Source organism: Onychostruthus taczanowskii, unplaced genomic scaffold (assembly GCF_017590055.1).
Source record: "Onychostruthus taczanowskii isolate IOZ18803 unplaced genomic scaffold, ASM1759005v1 scaffold75, whole genome shotgun sequence".
Classification (NCBI taxonomy): Eukaryota; Metazoa; Chordata; class Aves; order Passeriformes; family Passeridae; genus Onychostruthus; species Onychostruthus taczanowskii.
Window position 1 is genome coordinate 508,020 of NW_024505339.1, and position 16,614 is coordinate 524,633.

The window sequence follows — 16,614 nt, forward strand, 5'->3', positions numbered from 1 at the left end:
AAGAGCAGGCTGTGGGGTTTGATTCATATAGTCCCTTGTATCCTTTGTGGTTTGGGTACACACACCAGTTATAATCCCCTCTGGATGTGCTGCCTGTCCCTAACACAAATACTGGAGCACTAACCCTGAAATAATGAAATTATTTTAAAATAATTCTGCTGGCAAAAGAAAATAATTAAGTGGATGTAAAGGTTTGGAACAGAAGCATACATGCAAATGTTCTCTTCCCTGACTGCCATCAGTAAATGGCACTGTCACAGGTGCTTGTCACTGGTCTCCAGAAAAGCCACAAAAGGGGATAAATCCATCACCCACCATCCAGGTATTTCCTATTTTCCTTTCCTATAGCCCTGTTCCTGCAAAAATAAGTGATTCATTGATGTGCTCACATCACTATCTCCAAGAGAAGGAGATATGACCTGAAAAAACACTTACAGAACACTCCCAGGGAGCACTGGCCTAAAGTGACACATTTTATTGCTGAACATGAAACACAAGGAGGAAAAAAAAAAAAAGTCAAAGTCAAGAAATGAGCTCCTGAGAAGGAATCTGGTTATGTTTTATTAACAGCAGGGGTTGTAGGAGTTGTGTTACAGAGTCTAAAGAAAGGAAACCTTCTAGGGGGTCTGGGAGACCTGGAGTCTTAGATTCAGGAAATAGCTTTGGTCCTCTCACAGGAGGATGTTTTGGCAAGTTAAAACAATGGTTTCAGCAGAGCACAGTCAGCTTTGCACATCAGGAGGAGCTGCTTGCTTGCCAGGAGTTGTGCCAGGCCCTGATGTCACACAGGGGTTCACTGTGTGTTTCACCATCTAGAAATTACTCAACTCCAATTAAGCCCTGACAGTCAAAAGCCTGGTGGGAACTCTTGTGCAGTGACTTGTGTTTGCCTTGAGGGGAGACTTCTGACATGGAGAGAAGGCTTTGGATGAGATCAGAGCACCGAAGGTACACAGCTTATCCTAAATGAGCTCCAGTGTTTAATTTATTTTCTAGCCCCATCTTTAGCTCACTACACAGAAGCAGAGGGGGAGAGCTAGACTGGGTGGGGTTTGCTGTCAGTGACTGGGTTCAGAGTTTGCCACTGCTAACAGAGGTGAATTTTAATTTAGGATGAAGCTGTACCTCACAGTAACAACCTTAAAGAAGTTAAAGCAGAGGTGGGTGCAGCTGCTGGTGCCATTTGTGCAGCCACTCAATGGCAGCAGCTCCCTGATGCCACCCTCAGATGCTGCAGCAGGAGCCCTTTAACTTTTGGTATTCAAAGCATGCACAAAAACATTTAATCTTCATCAGGACAGCTCCCAGTCAGGGTGATGGGGCAGCATGTACAGAACACAATGATACTCCTTAAGCCCTTTTCTGAGATTAGTTACATCCTCACATGAGATAAATGGACCAAATGGGCTGCAGGGAGAGACTGATTCTGCTGAGAGACAAGCACTTGTATTTCCTGGAGGTCACTGGTGCTGAAGTAGCAGGCAGACACATTCTAACTTTCCTTGCTGTTGTATTTGGAGGAGGCTGGCCCAGCCCGTGGCCCTGGCAGAGCTGCCCTCTCAGTCTGCAGCACAGCCCAGGGTGCTGTGAGAAACAGAGGCTCTGAGTGCCCATCCAGACCTGCCCACCATGAGAAATCAGGCAGTGATGCAGCAAGGACAGTCCTGAGCAAATGAGAGCAGGCACTGAAGGAAGGAGGCAGAAGCTGTGCAGGTGCTCCCAGGGCCACGCTGCTTCTCAGTGCATCAGCCCCCACAAGGGTGACTGTCCCCCCCTGCCTCACCCCTGCAGGATCACAGCCCCTTCCCCAGCCCCAAGAGCTGCTCCAGAGTGCCACATTTCCCTGCATTTCCTGAGCAGAGCAGTCCTGCTGCTTCACAGCTGATGTCACATCACCCAGGCAGGAGCTGGAGGCAGTGACTGCCACGGCAGCAGAGCAGGAGACTGGTTGGGTTTCAGCTTCAGCCCTTCCCAAAGTGCTCCCATCACAGCTTTTCTCCACGTGGAAGCAAAGCACAGCCACAGGACAGCACTGGCTATTGGCATAAGTACAGATATATCTATCAGTGGATACAAAAACATTCTTTTGGTGCCTTCTTTGTCCTTTTATAAAAATCCTTTTATAAATCCATAGTGACGACACACGTTGCAAACTCAGGATCCCAGAGAAATCTCAGGGAAGAAATGCAGTCTTTAGAGAAGGTTTCTTCCTCTGGAAATCCTGATCTTACTAGGTCTGATCTGGGGTATGTCCACCTCCCAGTGCTGGTGTGATGCCACACCTGTGTGGATTTCCTGGAGCAGGAGTCCAGCTGTGCCTAGAGCCCATCGAGCTGCTCCGGGCTCTGATTCCCGTTCAGCGTAGGGCTCGACAAGGATTTCCTGGAGTTGGACCTGGGGAAACAGGCACAGGGACAGGATGAGCAGCCTGGGTTTGTTTCAGGAGGCAAAAATGCTCCCAGCCAGGCCTGTGTCACCTTACCCAAAGGCCCCTCCACATCTCAGTTCCACGAGGCTCTTGGAGCTGCCCCAATTCCACCCTCGGTCATTAGCACAAAGCCATTGCCAGTCCAACCATGACACAGCAGCTGCCTTTGCTCCCCAGCTCACTGCAGCAAGGAATTACAGAGGAAGCCAATAACTTGGCCAAAATCATTTGGAAGAATATATTTCCATGGAACTGTGCTCCTCTATCTCCTATTTCTAACACTCTTAACAAAAAGGCATGATTTTTAACACAAAGCCAGGCCCACTTACTTGACTTCCTCATACTTTTTGCCTCGATAAAAGTTGCTCTTCTTGATCAGATATAGCAGCACCAGGTCACAAAAGAAAGCTCCCTGCAAAAGGAAAGAACTTGGGTTTTATCTTTGAAACGGAAGAGGAAGTGTTCTGATCTCATTAGAAATGAACATGAATGAAAGGATAACTTGTAGAAACTGTTTGCCTTCATTCTCCATGCATTTTCCAGGGTAGGTACATATAATATACAGGCTGTGGGGGTGTTTAGAATACCAGGTTTATTAACAAATGCTTTTAAGACAGGACACAGACACACCTGGCTGAGTAGTCAGAGTAGTAAAGATTCTGCTGGAGAAGATTTAAGCCCCCCATCCCATTCTCATCCCATTTGGGGTCTGGGTCCCCTGGGGTTACTTTAACACAAAACATTCACTTACAGCTCCCATGAGTGCCAGCCCCGAGCTGATATTGATAATGGTGGGAATGATGTTAAATTTCCCTGCCTGGAAGAACAAAGGTCATGAAGTCACCACTGAGAGAACAACCCACAAAACAAACTCAAGGGTGTGGTACTGCCCTGGGGAAGCTGCTGCTGCCCCTGGGTGCATTTTGTTCCCAGGCACAACCACGGGGGATTTGCAGTGAGCAATCTTGGAGGCTGAAGGTCTCTGTGTCTTAGATCTGACTGTCCCTGGCTGCATTTCTGAGCTTGCATCATCCCTGGATTAGGCTACTTTTCTCTCTGCAGTGCTTGCATGTGGAAAAAGTCTCTAGGGCACATTTATTTCTGTTGGGCTTTACACGAGCCTGGTTTTAATAGAGGAGGTGCAGGCTCAGCTGCACTGCAGGTGATCTCTCTTACATGGAGATTAGCTCCACATGGATGGATGGGAAAAGCCTTTCCCTACAACAAACCAGAGAGGCTGTCCTCACCTCAGAGCTGCCTCCCCCCACTTCCTTTCTCTGCAGGCTCTGGGACACCCTGGCTGCCCTCACCTTGCCGTTCACCATCACATCGAAGCGGATTCCGTAGGCTTTAATGAGCGTCCGGTAGTCGACCCCCTGAGCATCCCGGTAGTACTTGGCAAACCTGGGAGACAGCAATGCTGGCCTTAATTCCACCTGCCCCTCTGAAGTCTCTCATCCCTTCCAGGAGATCTGTTCCTTTATCAAAGCCAGCTTTAGCACTGCCTACCTCCCTCCCTCCTCTGCAGCGCTCTGTGCTCGGCTGCAGCAGTGCCTGGCACAGGCTGGTGCCACTCCACTGCCAACCTCCAGCACCTGCAAGCCCAAGCAGCCCAGCCCAGCTTGTTCTGCATTGTGGCCTCCTCTGTACCCACCTGAAGTTGTACCCAGAAGAGATGGAGGTTTCTGCAGACTTGTTATCCAGCCGGCTAAAAGAATAGTGAGGATTACATTCAGAAGGGGCTTTATCAAGATCACAGTTCCATTCAATCTGAATTCCTATCACACCACCCTTAAAAGAGAGAGACAGGGTGAGTTGTTTAAGCTCAGTTCAGTTAAAGTGTCTTCAAGTTTGTCAGACCCTTGGGCAGGTTTTCCCCAGGGGCAAGAAGCAGCTGCACTTCTGGTCAAACAAGGGGACACACAATCCTGCCTGGGATTCAGGTGTGTGACATTAATCCCATTATTACTCTACAACCCCACTTCTCCCTGTGCTGGTATCCTGAGATGTCTCATCCCAGGACATTGATTTCATTCCATTCCACACTTCAGTGGGGAAGGTGATCTTTTATGCAGGGGTGGATTTCCAGAGTTCTGGGTTTAAACCAACGCTGTAGTAATGTTGAAATTAAACAAAGAATCCCTGCTGGCATAGCAGCACTTTGGGCAGCCCTGAATAGAAATCACTGACCCAACCAGCTGTTTTAGAGAGCCCCCATTCCCTGGGGACAGGATAAATGGGACCAGTTTGACTTTAAGCACTGGCACCTCTGCAGTGCAGTGCAGGAGGCAGCTCCCTGGGCAGTGACTCCTCACAGCCTCCCAGTGAGCAGTGAGCCAGCTGGGAGCACCCACGAGCCCCGGGGCACTCCTACCTCCGAGGCCATCTCCTGGAAGTTGCCCCCAGCCCAGCGGACGATGTTGCCCAACACAAAGATGGGGCAGTAGGGATGCTCCTGGCTGTACCGACAGCTCTTCAGGTAGGACTCGTTGTTAGTTGCCAGCACATTCATCCTGCACGTAGGAAACAGGGAAATCCACCTTGGCTCCTTCTTTTTTTCCTTCAGAGCCTGCAGCAGGACTGCAGAGACAAGAGGCTGCTCCAACACCCTCTGTGCACATGAGGGTCACCATGAGGGTGTCTCTGCTGCTGGCCTGAGGAAAGCAGTCTGTCCCCCAAAAATTACATCCTGGCAAGGAAATTACTAGGCCAGCTGAATCTGGGCTCAAGAAAGGACTCACACAGAACAGATTGCCAGGCTGCTCCAGGGCCACCTGTTTTTCTCAAGGGAAAACAGTACAATTCTTGAAATCTAAGTTCAGGACAAGAGCCAGAACATGCACTTTTCTACACTGCTTTAGTCTTTTCACATTGCAGCAGCAAAGGCAAACTAATATTTTTTTAATTTGCATTTTTTTTGCCAGCCTTGTCCAGGCACTTTATTTTTCTGGAGGAGGGGGAGTATCTATTGAGCAGGAGCAGCTCAGGAACCTGTGGCACTTACTTGGAGAACTTAAACTTGGGGAAGCGAATGGAGTTCTTGATGTAAACAGTGAAGTTTTCTGCGCTGCCCAGAAGTGGTTTCCTGGAAGAGAAGGGTTTGTTCTCTGTCTTTGTCCCCTGCCCACATGTGAAATCTTGAATTGCCATTTTAGAAGCAGCTTTATCCAACAGGTTGGATGGCACCAGGCCAGCTGTGCCACCTCCCCCACAGTGCCAGCAAGGGGTTGGTGAGGAGCGTGCAGGTCCAGGGGACAGCTGGGAGCAGCCAGGGAGAGGAGCAGGGGGAGCAGAGGGCCAGTCCTGCTGGGGGGGGCCTTGCAGAGCCCCCTCCTGCACTGAACAGCCAACATTCCAGCAAGCACCCAAGCAGAGGGGACACAGGAACTGCCCTGGGTGACAGGCAAGCCAAGCAACCCAAGCTTGGAAACCAGACACGTACTTGGGCTTGGATCTTTTCTCCACTGGGCACCAGGCCAGTATCTCACAAGTCCCTCTGGTGCTGCCCCTGTCTTTCAAACAACGGCCAGTCTTAACCCCTGTGAGCAGACAGCACAGAAAAGGTCACACCAAGCAGTCACCTCCTCTCCTTGCCTACAGGGCACGTGAAAATAGAGGATTTTCCCTCTCCTCCCTGCTGTGAAAGGGCCTCTCAGCTGGAACAAACACCCTCTTGTTGTGCCTCTGAGCAGCCCGGGGTTCCCTGGCCCAGCCAGCACAGAGCTGTAAGCAAGGCAGGGATCTTAATAAAAGAGAAGAAAGGAAAGAAAGGCCTTGTTGCTCTCTGGAATCCGAGACTTGGGGGGTGTACCCAGGCTGAGGGCTCTGAGGGACACCAGACACAGCTCAGACAGGGACATGTCCCTTACCATTGCCAGCCACCACTGCTTCCCCTTCCAGGCAGTCCGTGTCCTTGTCACACAGGGCATCGGGAATGCTGGCACTCTGCAGAGGGGAAAAGGACACAAGTGACAGTGAGACAGGACACCAGAGCCAGGGAAAGTGGGGGGGATTTGTGTGAGCACTAAAACCACACAGCTGAAGCGGTAACTGGGGGTCATGCAAACATATCCCACCACTAGGATTCAGCCACACCCTCCCAATTTGGGTTCTGCTCAGTCTGGAGAGGGGCAGACTGAAAAAAAAAAAACATCAGTACTCACCAAAACCAGGCAGGAGGCCACTTTGCTTTAAGATAACCCTACCTTGGATCTAAGCCAAAGTTCTCTGGCCCAAATGTGCCCCTGTCCTGGCTGCAGGGCCACCAGAGGACAGCAGTGCCCTGACCAAGCCAGCTGTGTCCCCGGTGTGACACGGAAAATCCATCTGCTCCACGGACAAAAATCCATCTGCTCCATGCACAGCACTCCTGCACAGCCACACACCTCCTCCCCGGGCTCCAGCTCACTCCAAACACCTCCACAGAGGATATTCCACATGACACAAGCACCTCATGCCTTTGGCCTTCAGGGCATGTTCTGGAAGGTGCTGGGAGGTAACCAGAGCCTGAATGTTCAGCACTTTCCAGGATGGGGCTCTTAAAAAGGCTCCTCTCCCCATAACTACCATGAGTAACATCAAAGTTGTCTTGCCAGGGCCTTTTCTAACCCTGAGCAATCACTGCCTGGTCTCATCTCCAGCTGGGCAGAAATTCAACACCACCTAAAGTCAGGAAGGCTCTGCATGATCAATGCCTCTGGAAATTCAGACAGCTGAGCCTCCCAGGTTTACAGTCATTTCCCACACTGAGCTTTTACACTACAGGAAAAAATACTTGTCTTTCATCCTTCCTTTCTTTGTTGCTCCAGAAGTGTCCTCTGTCAGTTCTTACCCCCGGTTTTGCAGGGGTCTGGGGATCAAGGGGCTCAGTTCTTCCTACCTCAGCACACGTGGCTTGTCTCTGGTTTGGGGTCACAATCAGATTTGTCATGACAAAGAAGACACTTTCACCCTGCAATAAACAAAGAGTTAGAAAAATTGGTTTAGTTTTCAAGTATTTGTACTAAGAAGCGTGAGGCTCTCTTCAGAAGAGAGCAACCCCCTCTCCCCACGGCTTTTCAGGCTGAGATACAACATCACCCTTTGTGTGGATATTTGTTTGGATGAATTCCCTCACACTGTGGGTGCACACACAACCATGAGAGCCAGCCCACGGTCCTGGGGGGAGGCAAAGCACCCCCAGCATCTCAAATAAAAAACTAAAACCAGAAAACCCCTTCCAGCATCACTTTCTTGTATCCCAGCTCCTGCTAATTCACAGGGAAGACCAGGACAGATCACTTCAGCACCCACAGGGGGTGATGCCAACCTGGGGAGGGATGACATAGTCTGCAACATCCCAAATCCTCTCCCCCAGCTCCGAGGTGTTGGTGAAGGCCACCCCTTTCAGCTTGGTGATGACAGAGCTCTGGAGGGACGTGTCTGTGTCCTGGTAGCCTTTCTTGACCACAAACACCCACCTGTGTGAACACAGCAGCGTTAGGGGCGGTCAGGGAACGAGTCAGACAGAGAAATTCACACCGAGGTCAAATCAAAACATGCCACTGACACCAAACCCTCTGCAATTGCTACTGCAAATAAAGGATAAACTCCTGGACATGAGCTGTGCTTGCCAACAGTGGAGGAATGTGTAATAACAGGTCATGAGGTAAGAAACCAAAGCCTCCATCTGTGCTACACTCAGCAACCTCAGAAAGGGAAAGGAAGAGCAGGGCTGTGTCGTTCTCAAGATGGAAAACAAGAGAGGCTTTTGCAGGTTCACAAGTGCAGAATTCTCACTTTAGCACACAGACACCGAGCTGCCAGCCAGCAACAGAGCAGCCTGGGAGATGGAGCCCCTGCAGCTGAGCTGGGGATGCCTGGCAGAACCCTGCAGGGGATATTCCCAGCTGGATCCAGCTCCTTTGTGAGCCAGGGTGATGGAAACAGCCTGGCTGCACCCTGGGAGAGCTCCTGAGCCATCCAGGGAAAGGCTTTGCTTCCTCCTCTCCACTGGAAGCAGCAGGAATTCCATTTCCCTGGGTGAAAACCCCTGGCTCAAATGAAACAATTCCAGCTCCCCCACAATACTGCTAACATCACCTGCCAGGACAATAAGTCACCCTTGAAGAAGCTGAGGGTTGGGAGAGGGAGAGAGGCTGAATCTGTGGCACAGCTCCCCTTCTCAGGCTCTTCTGCCCACAGGGAGGGGAAGGGGCTGAGCAGCACTGGTGGCACACAGCCCTTCACCTGCCACGTGTGACAAACCTGCACATGAACACTGCACACTGCTATAAATACAACTTATAATATTGCCTTTTCACAAATATTTAAATGGATGCTATGTGTATAATGTCAAAGTAACTTTGCTATAAAGATATAGTTTTTATTCCTGTTTAGGAACTGGGGTTTATAGTTTATATTTCTGTGAGGGTAATGAAATAGCTGATATAAGCATTCTTGTGTTAAACTGCCTGCTTGGTTGGGATAACATTCAGTGAACACAAGAAGAAGACCCCTGCTATTGATATGCCAACTGACAACATTTACCATCAGCAGAAAGTATGGACCAAAGCCCAAACTGGAGGTGATGATAAGAATGGACTAAAACCACCACCAAGAAATGCAGATGCTCTAAAAAGGCAGCCCTGAGGATGGGCCATGCCAAACAATTCTTGGAACATGTTAACTGGTTTGGGGGGAAAGTTTCAATATGCATAGTTGTTTATTAACATTCAACAGGCTGATGCAATAGAAATGGTAAATAAAGGTTGTTTCTGAAATGGCCAGGGTGCTCCTGGTGGGATGCCAAGAGGCACCTGGCCGTTGAACTGTTTGCTTTATTTTCTTTGTCTCCTGCTGTCCATTATTAAACTTTTACATTTCTACAGGAGAGTGAACCTTGTTTTTCACCCCCACCCTGGGAAGTTTCCTACTCTCCCCTTGTCCCAAGAACACTGATTTCCTCTCCCAGGAGGGCTCAGAAGCAGATCCTTGCAGATTTCCTGCAGTGAATCAATGAAGCAATGGCAGCTGCATCCCAGAAATAGGCCAGAAGTGTTGGATGATCCCCACCCCAAGCCAGCCTGTGAACAGGGACGAGATCCTGCAAGCCCCAAGCACAAAGGGGTCACTGCAGGGACCAGCAGTGACAGTGCCAGGGGTTTGCAAGAGGCCATAGATGCCAAAGGAGGAAAACCAGTGCTGTATCCCTGTCAGCCCTCAGCAATGCTCTCTCAGGATTCCTCCTTCAGCCAGCCCGTGCCAGACTGCTGGGGAGCTGCTCTGCTCTCTGGAGCAGGCTCTGGGGCTGCACAGCTTTCTATAAATACACCCAGCGCGTAAAAATGACTCTGCTATATTTAATCAGTGGAAACACGAGGTGTGGGAAAGGTGAAGGGACCAGAGGCACAGACAGTGAGGGGACAGTTGGGTGTCACAATCTAAAAAGCCTCAGAAACTCAAGAATCGACAGCACAGGCTGGATAATTCCAGGTCTGAGCCTGCAGGGGCTATCCCTGTGCCCAGTACACACCAGTGTGACCAGTGTGCTGCAGAACTGGGCCTTTCCCAGGCTGTTCCTGAGCCAAGCTGCCCTGCTCTGGAATGAATGCAAAGCAGCTGACATTGCTGCTGCCTCAGCCCCCACAGCCCGGCTGCTGCAGCCCACTCCAGCACAGAAATCTCCCATTTTCTGCTTGCTTCCCTCCCATCTGCACCTGAGCAGGTCATGATGCTGTGCAGAAAGCACAGGTGTGCCCCAAGGCTCAGCATCAGGGATAATAATGCTCATTTTTCCTAAGGAGTCAAGCAGTAGGGTTTGGCACCATTCCCACAAAATATAGAAATAAAGGCATGAATAATGCAGTACAAAGCCATAGTCACTGGGTCTATTTTTAACCCGACCTTAATCTGAAAGGTAGAGCTGAATCTAGCCATCCCTAGCAGATGAAAAATCAGATATAACCTATTAGACACTACAAAATGCAGTTGTATAAACCTGTCTGATGATCTGCATTGAAATCAGGAGGTACAGCAGGCTGTCACTGCATGCAGAGTACCCTAAATTATCTTTATCACAGCAAAACCCATCCTTATCACAGCAAAGCATGAAGCAGAGGGTGATCCTTACCCCACCAGGTAAGCCAGGATGGAGAGCTGCACCACTCGGTAGAGGACCCCGACCTTCTTGTTCTTGGCAATGACGTATTTCTCCGTTTTATAATCGAAAAGAGACAGAAATAAAGCCTTCCAAGCCACCTGCCCCATGCTCCCAGCTCGCTCGGTGGCTGGAGCAGGCAGAGCTCGCACCACCCACACGTGCAGTGCATGGAAACCTGACACACCAGCCCTGCTCTCCTCCTCCTCCTCCTCCTCCTCCTCCCTCAGCAGCTCTCCGGCAGCAGCTCAGTCAGGAGGCAGCAGCTGCACTAAGTCACATCCTTCCTGAGCTGATTCATCCCTGGGGATAGCCCCTGTACCCCTCAGGTTTCATTCTCTCCCCCCAGAAAATGTTTGGAATGAAATATGTTACAGCACAAAGCCATGCTCACACGGCCACAGAATGTGCTGGGCTGGAAGGGAGCCACAAGAACCATCCAGTCCAACTCTCAGCCCTGCACAGACACCCCCAAAATGTGTCACCCCCTGTGCCTGGCAGTGTTTCCAAACGCTCCTGGAGCTGTGGCAGGCTGTGCCCATTCCCTGGGCAGCCTGGCAGTGCCCAGCCTTTCCTGATGCCCACCCTGACCCTCCCTGAGCCAGCTGCAGCCCTTCCCTGGCTCCTGGCACTGTCACAGAGGGCAGAGCTCAGCTGCAGCATCCCAGGGCACACAGGGACAGCCTCTCACCATTTCTCAGTGATTAAAGCCTTTCTTCAGCCTTTACAGGATGACAACCCACTGGGGTACATTTTTGATTTCTTAAATGTTTGCCTGAGCAGTGAGAGCCAGGGTCCTTGAGAGTCAGCCAAAACACCTGCCTGGTCCCCACTCCTTCCCAGCAAAACCCAAATTAAGAAAACTAACAAATTCTACATGTGCCTAAGGATAAATCAATGCTTTCCAGGAAAGCAGAGGTGACAAAGATGAGCAGCCTGGGTTTGCTGCAGGGAGCAATGTGGGCAAGAAGCTGCCAGCCCAGCCTGTCTCACCTTACCCCAAATGCCCCTCCGTGCAGCAAGAGCTCCAGATCCCTGTTCCATGAGGTTTCATGAGGCTTCAGGAGCTGCCCCAGTCCCATCCTGGGTCATGAGGGAGCACCAGGCCAGGGCCAGTGACACAGCAGCTGCCTCTGCTCCCCAGCTCTCTGCAGAATGAGTAACAGAGGCAGCCAGGAACTGCTAAACTCGTTTCAAGAAATATAATTTCCTGTAATTGACCTCTGCTTGCCAATAACAATTACTGTGCTCCTGTATCTCTTTTTATTTCTATTAGGCAGAAAAATGAAGAAACTGCCCTGCACAAATCCCTTCCCTGGGAAAATCATTTTAAGGTCCCAGGCTTTATGAAAATGTTGTCCTTCATCCTCCTTAAATTCCACATCGAATTTAAGCAGACGGATCTGGTTTTTAATGAAGTTGCTCCAAATCACAGGAGAATCACAACCAGCGTCATAAGGAACCAAGAACTCATTTTATCCCTCATCCAGGAGCCATCCCTGGAGTTCCTCTGCAAAGGGAAAGAAACCTTTCTCCAGAAACCTTCTCCCTGCAAAGGGAAAGAAACCTTTCTCCAGAAACCTTCTCCCTGCAAAGGGAAAGAAACTTTTCTCTTCTTTCTCTTTGTTCTCTGCAAAACTAGAACACAAACCTGCCTGTGGCCTCGTGGTAACCTGCTGGCTGCCCTGAGCCTTTGCAGTTATTTTCCAGGTCAATTAATCTGAGACAGGTTAAAAAAAAAATCCCTAAAAGGAGAAATGTTCTGCTCTAGGCGAGGCCTGAAGGTGTAAACCAGGTTTGATCACTGAAATGAAAATAAAATGAGAATGCGAAACCGATATTTTCTTGCGGTTTTGGAGGAATCAGCAGAGGCACAGGTGGAATAGCTGTTTTGGAATAAAAAGTTTCCATTTGCATCAAATGTGCCTCAGAGCACTGCTCAGCACAAGCTCAATTTTTGCTGACAATGCTCTTGCTGCAGAAGTTTGGCTTGTACTGAGCTGCAAAAACAATTTAACTGGGACTTTGTGGCACGCTCTTGGGTGTTGTTTTTATCACCTGGTTTTCACAACCTTGGGTTTTGGGGTTTTTTTCCCTGGTCTGGAAATCAAGTTTACTGCTGGGTTTGTCAAAGTATTTGTGGATGTTCAAACAAAAGCAGATTCATTCATAGCAGGAGACTAAATAATCCAACAAAGTCTGATTGTCACCAGTTAAAGATGCAAATAATGTAGAATCTCTCAGTTCTTCTCAAGGGACAGAGGCTGAATCTTCATTGCAAGGTATTTCCCTTTTTTGAGTTCCACATCTTGGATTTCCCATGAAGAAAAAAAGAAGAAAACAAAAAAAACAAACAAAAAAACCCAACCCAGTCCTATAAAAAAGAAGAAAACAAAAAAAAACCCAAAACCCAGTCCTGCTCCATTCCCAGGAGGGCTGTTTGCTGAGTCTGGGAATTCTCCCAGGGAGGATTTCTCCTCCACAACTGAAACTTCTCCTTTCTATTTTTTCCCCCTTCAATTCCTGCCATGTCACCCCTGTATTTAATTCCTCACACTGCTGACAGTGATTGCCTCCTCATAATCCACAAATACTCACAGGATGCCCAGACTGCTCCTCATCTACTTTCCCTCCATTGTCACTGCCCAGCTGCCCCAGAGCTGATCTCAGCCTCCAAATGCCCCCTCTAAAGGGGCTGTGAAAATCAAATTTTCAACCTCTGCCCTGATCCAGGGGCATTTGAAACGCTGCAAGGTCACATCTGACACTGGGAAGATTTCAAGATCAGCCCAATAATATCTTGAAATTACACCCAAACAGAGCATGTGCTTTGCAGGCAGCCCTGGCCAGGACAGTTGTGATTCACCATGGGTTTTTTTTGGGTTTTTGGGCACTCATCCCGGTCATTCTCAGTGCCAAATGCTCCCTCCGGGCACCAGCTGAACCCCACCCTGCTCCCAAAGGCTGGCTCAGAAATGCTGAGATGTTTCTCCAGCACTGAAATGCTCCTGCAGCAAATGTTTGAGTGGTGCAGATCCATCTTCTGTCAGAAACAGGCGCCAGAGCAGAGCCTGAAATAGCAGAGACAGGGAGGAAGGAAAGAGGGGATTTGGCAAGGAAATGATCAGAGAAAAGGCAGAGGTCAGCTCTCCACATTAGCCATTCAGTTTCTACATTTCTTGTCACGCTTGCAAACCAACATCTGCAAAAAAACAAGGTGAAGAGTCAAAGTTGAGAGAGGAAGTTGCTTCAAAGCTCAGCTCATGCCCCCAGAAATCAGTAACAGAGGCAGGAGCTGCTCTCTGAAGGTGATGGGTTTGGAGGCAAGAACAAAGAAATGAAATGTGTGGAGCCCATGGAGAAAAATGCTCTGTTCAGCTCCTCTTGTCATCCTTGGCTGGGTCAATTAGCCACTCTTTATCCTCCTAACCAGCACAGCTAGCCTCAGTGGAAATGGAATTGTGGGGAGAGTTTCTGTCCCACTCCACAGAACTGTCTGAAGGAAGAGAAGGGAGATGGGAGAGTGCTGATGTTGCAGAACAGATTCTGCCTTTGATTCAGCTCTCCACTTCCAGCAGAGCCATTTTCAGCCTTTGAATGTGCTCCATGTTCCTCCCCAGGTCCTGAATCTCCCATGCAGAGTGCAGGAATGTTGTTATTATTAGCTGGAACATTTACCCACTGCTCTGCCCCAACCCAGGAAGGGAAAGTGCTTGAGGAAGAGGATCAGAGAAGGAAAAATAGTGCACATCTAATGAAACCAAGCCATCATGCCCTGTTCTGTGAGGGAGCTGGCACTGAATCAGGTAAGAGAAATTAATAAAAGTGCACATAAAACACTGCTGAGAGACAAGGATAGCTGTGCTGTGTTGCAGTGAATTCACCTCCTAAGGTCAGACAATAAAAGCATCACTGGGAAATAAAAGAATGTTGAATCAAGCCTGAAAGCTGAAGAGGTTTAATACAAAGTGTATTCACATTAAGCACTGATTTAAAGGTGAAATTCTGCTCTTGAATACACCCAAAAAACAGCATTTACTTCTTTAGTAACACAGAGACATGAAATTGGTCCTGGCTTGATACCTCTGCCAGCTCTTACCTGGCTGCAAGTCCTGAGGAGAACCCTTCATCCCCTTCCTTCACCTTCCTCACAGACACAGCTGGGAAGTCTGGAATGTGCCCCCACCCTGGAAACTCCTTGCATCCCCAGGAAAACACAGGAGCTACTCAGACCTGACCCCCAGTGGGAAAAGTGTCAGCCTGGCACCTGAGCTCTCCTCAGGAGTGCTCTGAACCAGCCTGACCCGATGCTGTAACCAGTTGTTCCCAGTTCAGCAGGAGGCTGATGTGTCCCAGCTGTGCTGCACAGACCAACTGGGTCCAGCTTAGCCAGCCTGGGCTGGGGGAGCCAAAGAAATCTGTTTGTGGCTCTGCAGCATCACTCAGCTCCTGGAGCCCGCTGTAACGAGGACAGGAAATGTCTCTTTAGAGCTACAATTCAATTACCCTCCAAACAAAGCTGCCCCAAAGGCCCTGGAGCCCAGCAAGGCTCTGCATGGCTCCTCTCTGAGGCCTTCACCTTGATGCCTTGTGAAGGCTGACCTAGAATGGAGGTTGGAGAGAGCTAAAGAATAAAATAGGGATTTATTAAAAGGATCTCCTCCATGGATCCACCTGGGGCAGCACAAGAGCCCAGCCAGGGCTGCACCCAAGATGAACCAAAATGGTCCCAAAATGAACCCAAGATGAACCAAAATGGTCCCAAAATGCACGAGCGCTCACGGGGTCTCTCCCTGTGATCAGCTCTGCTCCATGTGCAGATTGGAGTTAATTATCCAATTACAGCTTTAGATTATGAAGTCCCATCCTTCTTGTTTTTCTCTCTTCAGCCCATGTTGTTTGTGCTCTTGGGCTGAGGTTTGGATCATTTGTCCTTGGTCCCCAGCTGGAGCAGGAATTGTTTTGTCTCCCCGCTCTGTGCAGAGAGCTCACCATCCCATAATGTGAAACTCAGAACTGCACACTAGAGCAGTAGAGAATCTGAAAAATACAAAAGCTAAAACCTGAAGCATCAATGCCAGTGCCCTGTGTTTTATAATGAAGTACTGATGGGCTTCTCCTGCTGAGCTGAGCTCCCTTTCCCCTGCAAACACCCAGCTCGCTGCATTCCACAGCTCTGCCCACAAACCTGGCAGCTCCTGAGCACACCCAGGCAAACCCAAGATTTGGGGACCTTCCTGCTGGGTGACAAAGCCATAAGGAGCTGGTGACATCGCCGACTGAGGCAGCATCACAAAACACACCCTGTCCTCCTGTGGGAGGCACAAAACCGTGAAGAGATGCAAAGTTGGACAAGCGAGGGGGCCCACAGAGATGAAAGCAGGAAATTGTGGCTCTGCAAACCCTCTGCCACCTTTGCATGAGGCAGAGAGAAAGGTCATGAACCGTGCTGGCAGCTCCAAAGCCTCTGGGAGATCTGCAGCAGCTGCTCTCCCACAACACCTGGCCCAAAATTCTGCCAGCTCCTTCACCTGGTGGGGACAGGTGGCTCCTGACCCTGGAGGGGGCATTTGCCAATTTTCTGTCCCTCAGGGAGATGCCACAACCACGCCACAAAGCCAGGGCCACGCAGGCAGGATCCTGCACAGGGCACTTTATTCAAAATGTGGACTGCAAATAAATTTAGCAGCAGACACGGCCAGGCTCCCATGGAAACCTCACAAAAAAGCCAGCTGAGGTTTGGATGAGTTGAGTCTTGGCAGTCTTGGCTAATCCCTTAAGTGCCATCCAATTACTGCAAATGTGTTTGGCATCTGCTGCAGTGATTGCAAAGAATTAAATGGTCGATGGCACTCGCAGGAAATTACAAGTCACAGAGCCCTGTAATGCATTTAGGAGGAAAAAAAAAACATCTAAAAAGGAAAATAGCATTACCCACTGCAAGAGCTGACCTCCTTGAGAGCCATGAGGGACGAGAAAAGGCATTCAAATGATGAAGGAAGCTTAATTCACTGAAGAAACTAGAAAAATAAAGGAGAGAAGGATTGTT

General features: G+C 49.5%; 1 protein-coding gene across 3 annotated transcripts; it reads right to left on the reverse strand.

Annotated features, from left to right (window-relative positions):
- Positions 1-535: 535 nt before the first annotated feature.
- On the reverse strand, positions 536-10,719 carry P2RX5 (purinergic receptor P2X 5). 3 transcript variants are annotated; one of them, XM_041423094.1, is made up of 12 exons: positions 10,539-10,719; positions 7,737-7,887; positions 7,308-7,379; positions 6,298-6,373; positions 5,871-5,967; positions 5,433-5,513; positions 4,803-4,941; positions 4,083-4,219; positions 3,739-3,832; positions 3,180-3,245; positions 2,758-2,840; positions 536-2,394 (listed from the first exon to the last, which is right to left on the reverse strand). In XM_041423094.1, exons 1-12 carry the CDS (start codon positions 10,673-10,675, stop codon positions 2,319-2,321), a joined length of 1,209 nt encoding a protein of 402 aa, XP_041279028.1. In that variant the 5' UTR covers positions 10,676-10,719; the 3' UTR covers positions 536-2,318. The 3 variants fall into 3 exon arrangements, with proteins under 3 accessions (XP_041279028.1, XP_041279027.1, XP_041279026.1); XM_041423093.1 differs by having other exon boundaries at positions 7,260-7,379; XM_041423092.1 differs by having other exon boundaries at positions 7,203-7,379.
- Between the last annotated feature and the right edge of the window lie 5,895 nt (positions 10,720-16,614).

Bases quoted from the DNA above. Each gene is read 5' to 3' on its own strand.
- P2RX5 (XM_041423092.1), bottom strand. From the start codon at position 10,675: ATGGGGCAGGTGGCTTGGAAGGCTTTATTTCTGTCTCTTTTCGATTAT. The intron at 5,514-5,870 runs GTACGTGTCTGG...CTTCTCTTCCAG, and splicing joins GAGAAAAGATCCAAGCCCAA to GAAACCACTTCTGGGCAGCG. The intron at 4,220-4,802 runs GTAGGAGTGCCC...CTCTCTTTTAAG, and splicing joins TCCAGGAGATGGCCTCGGAG to GGTGGTGTGATAGGAATTCA.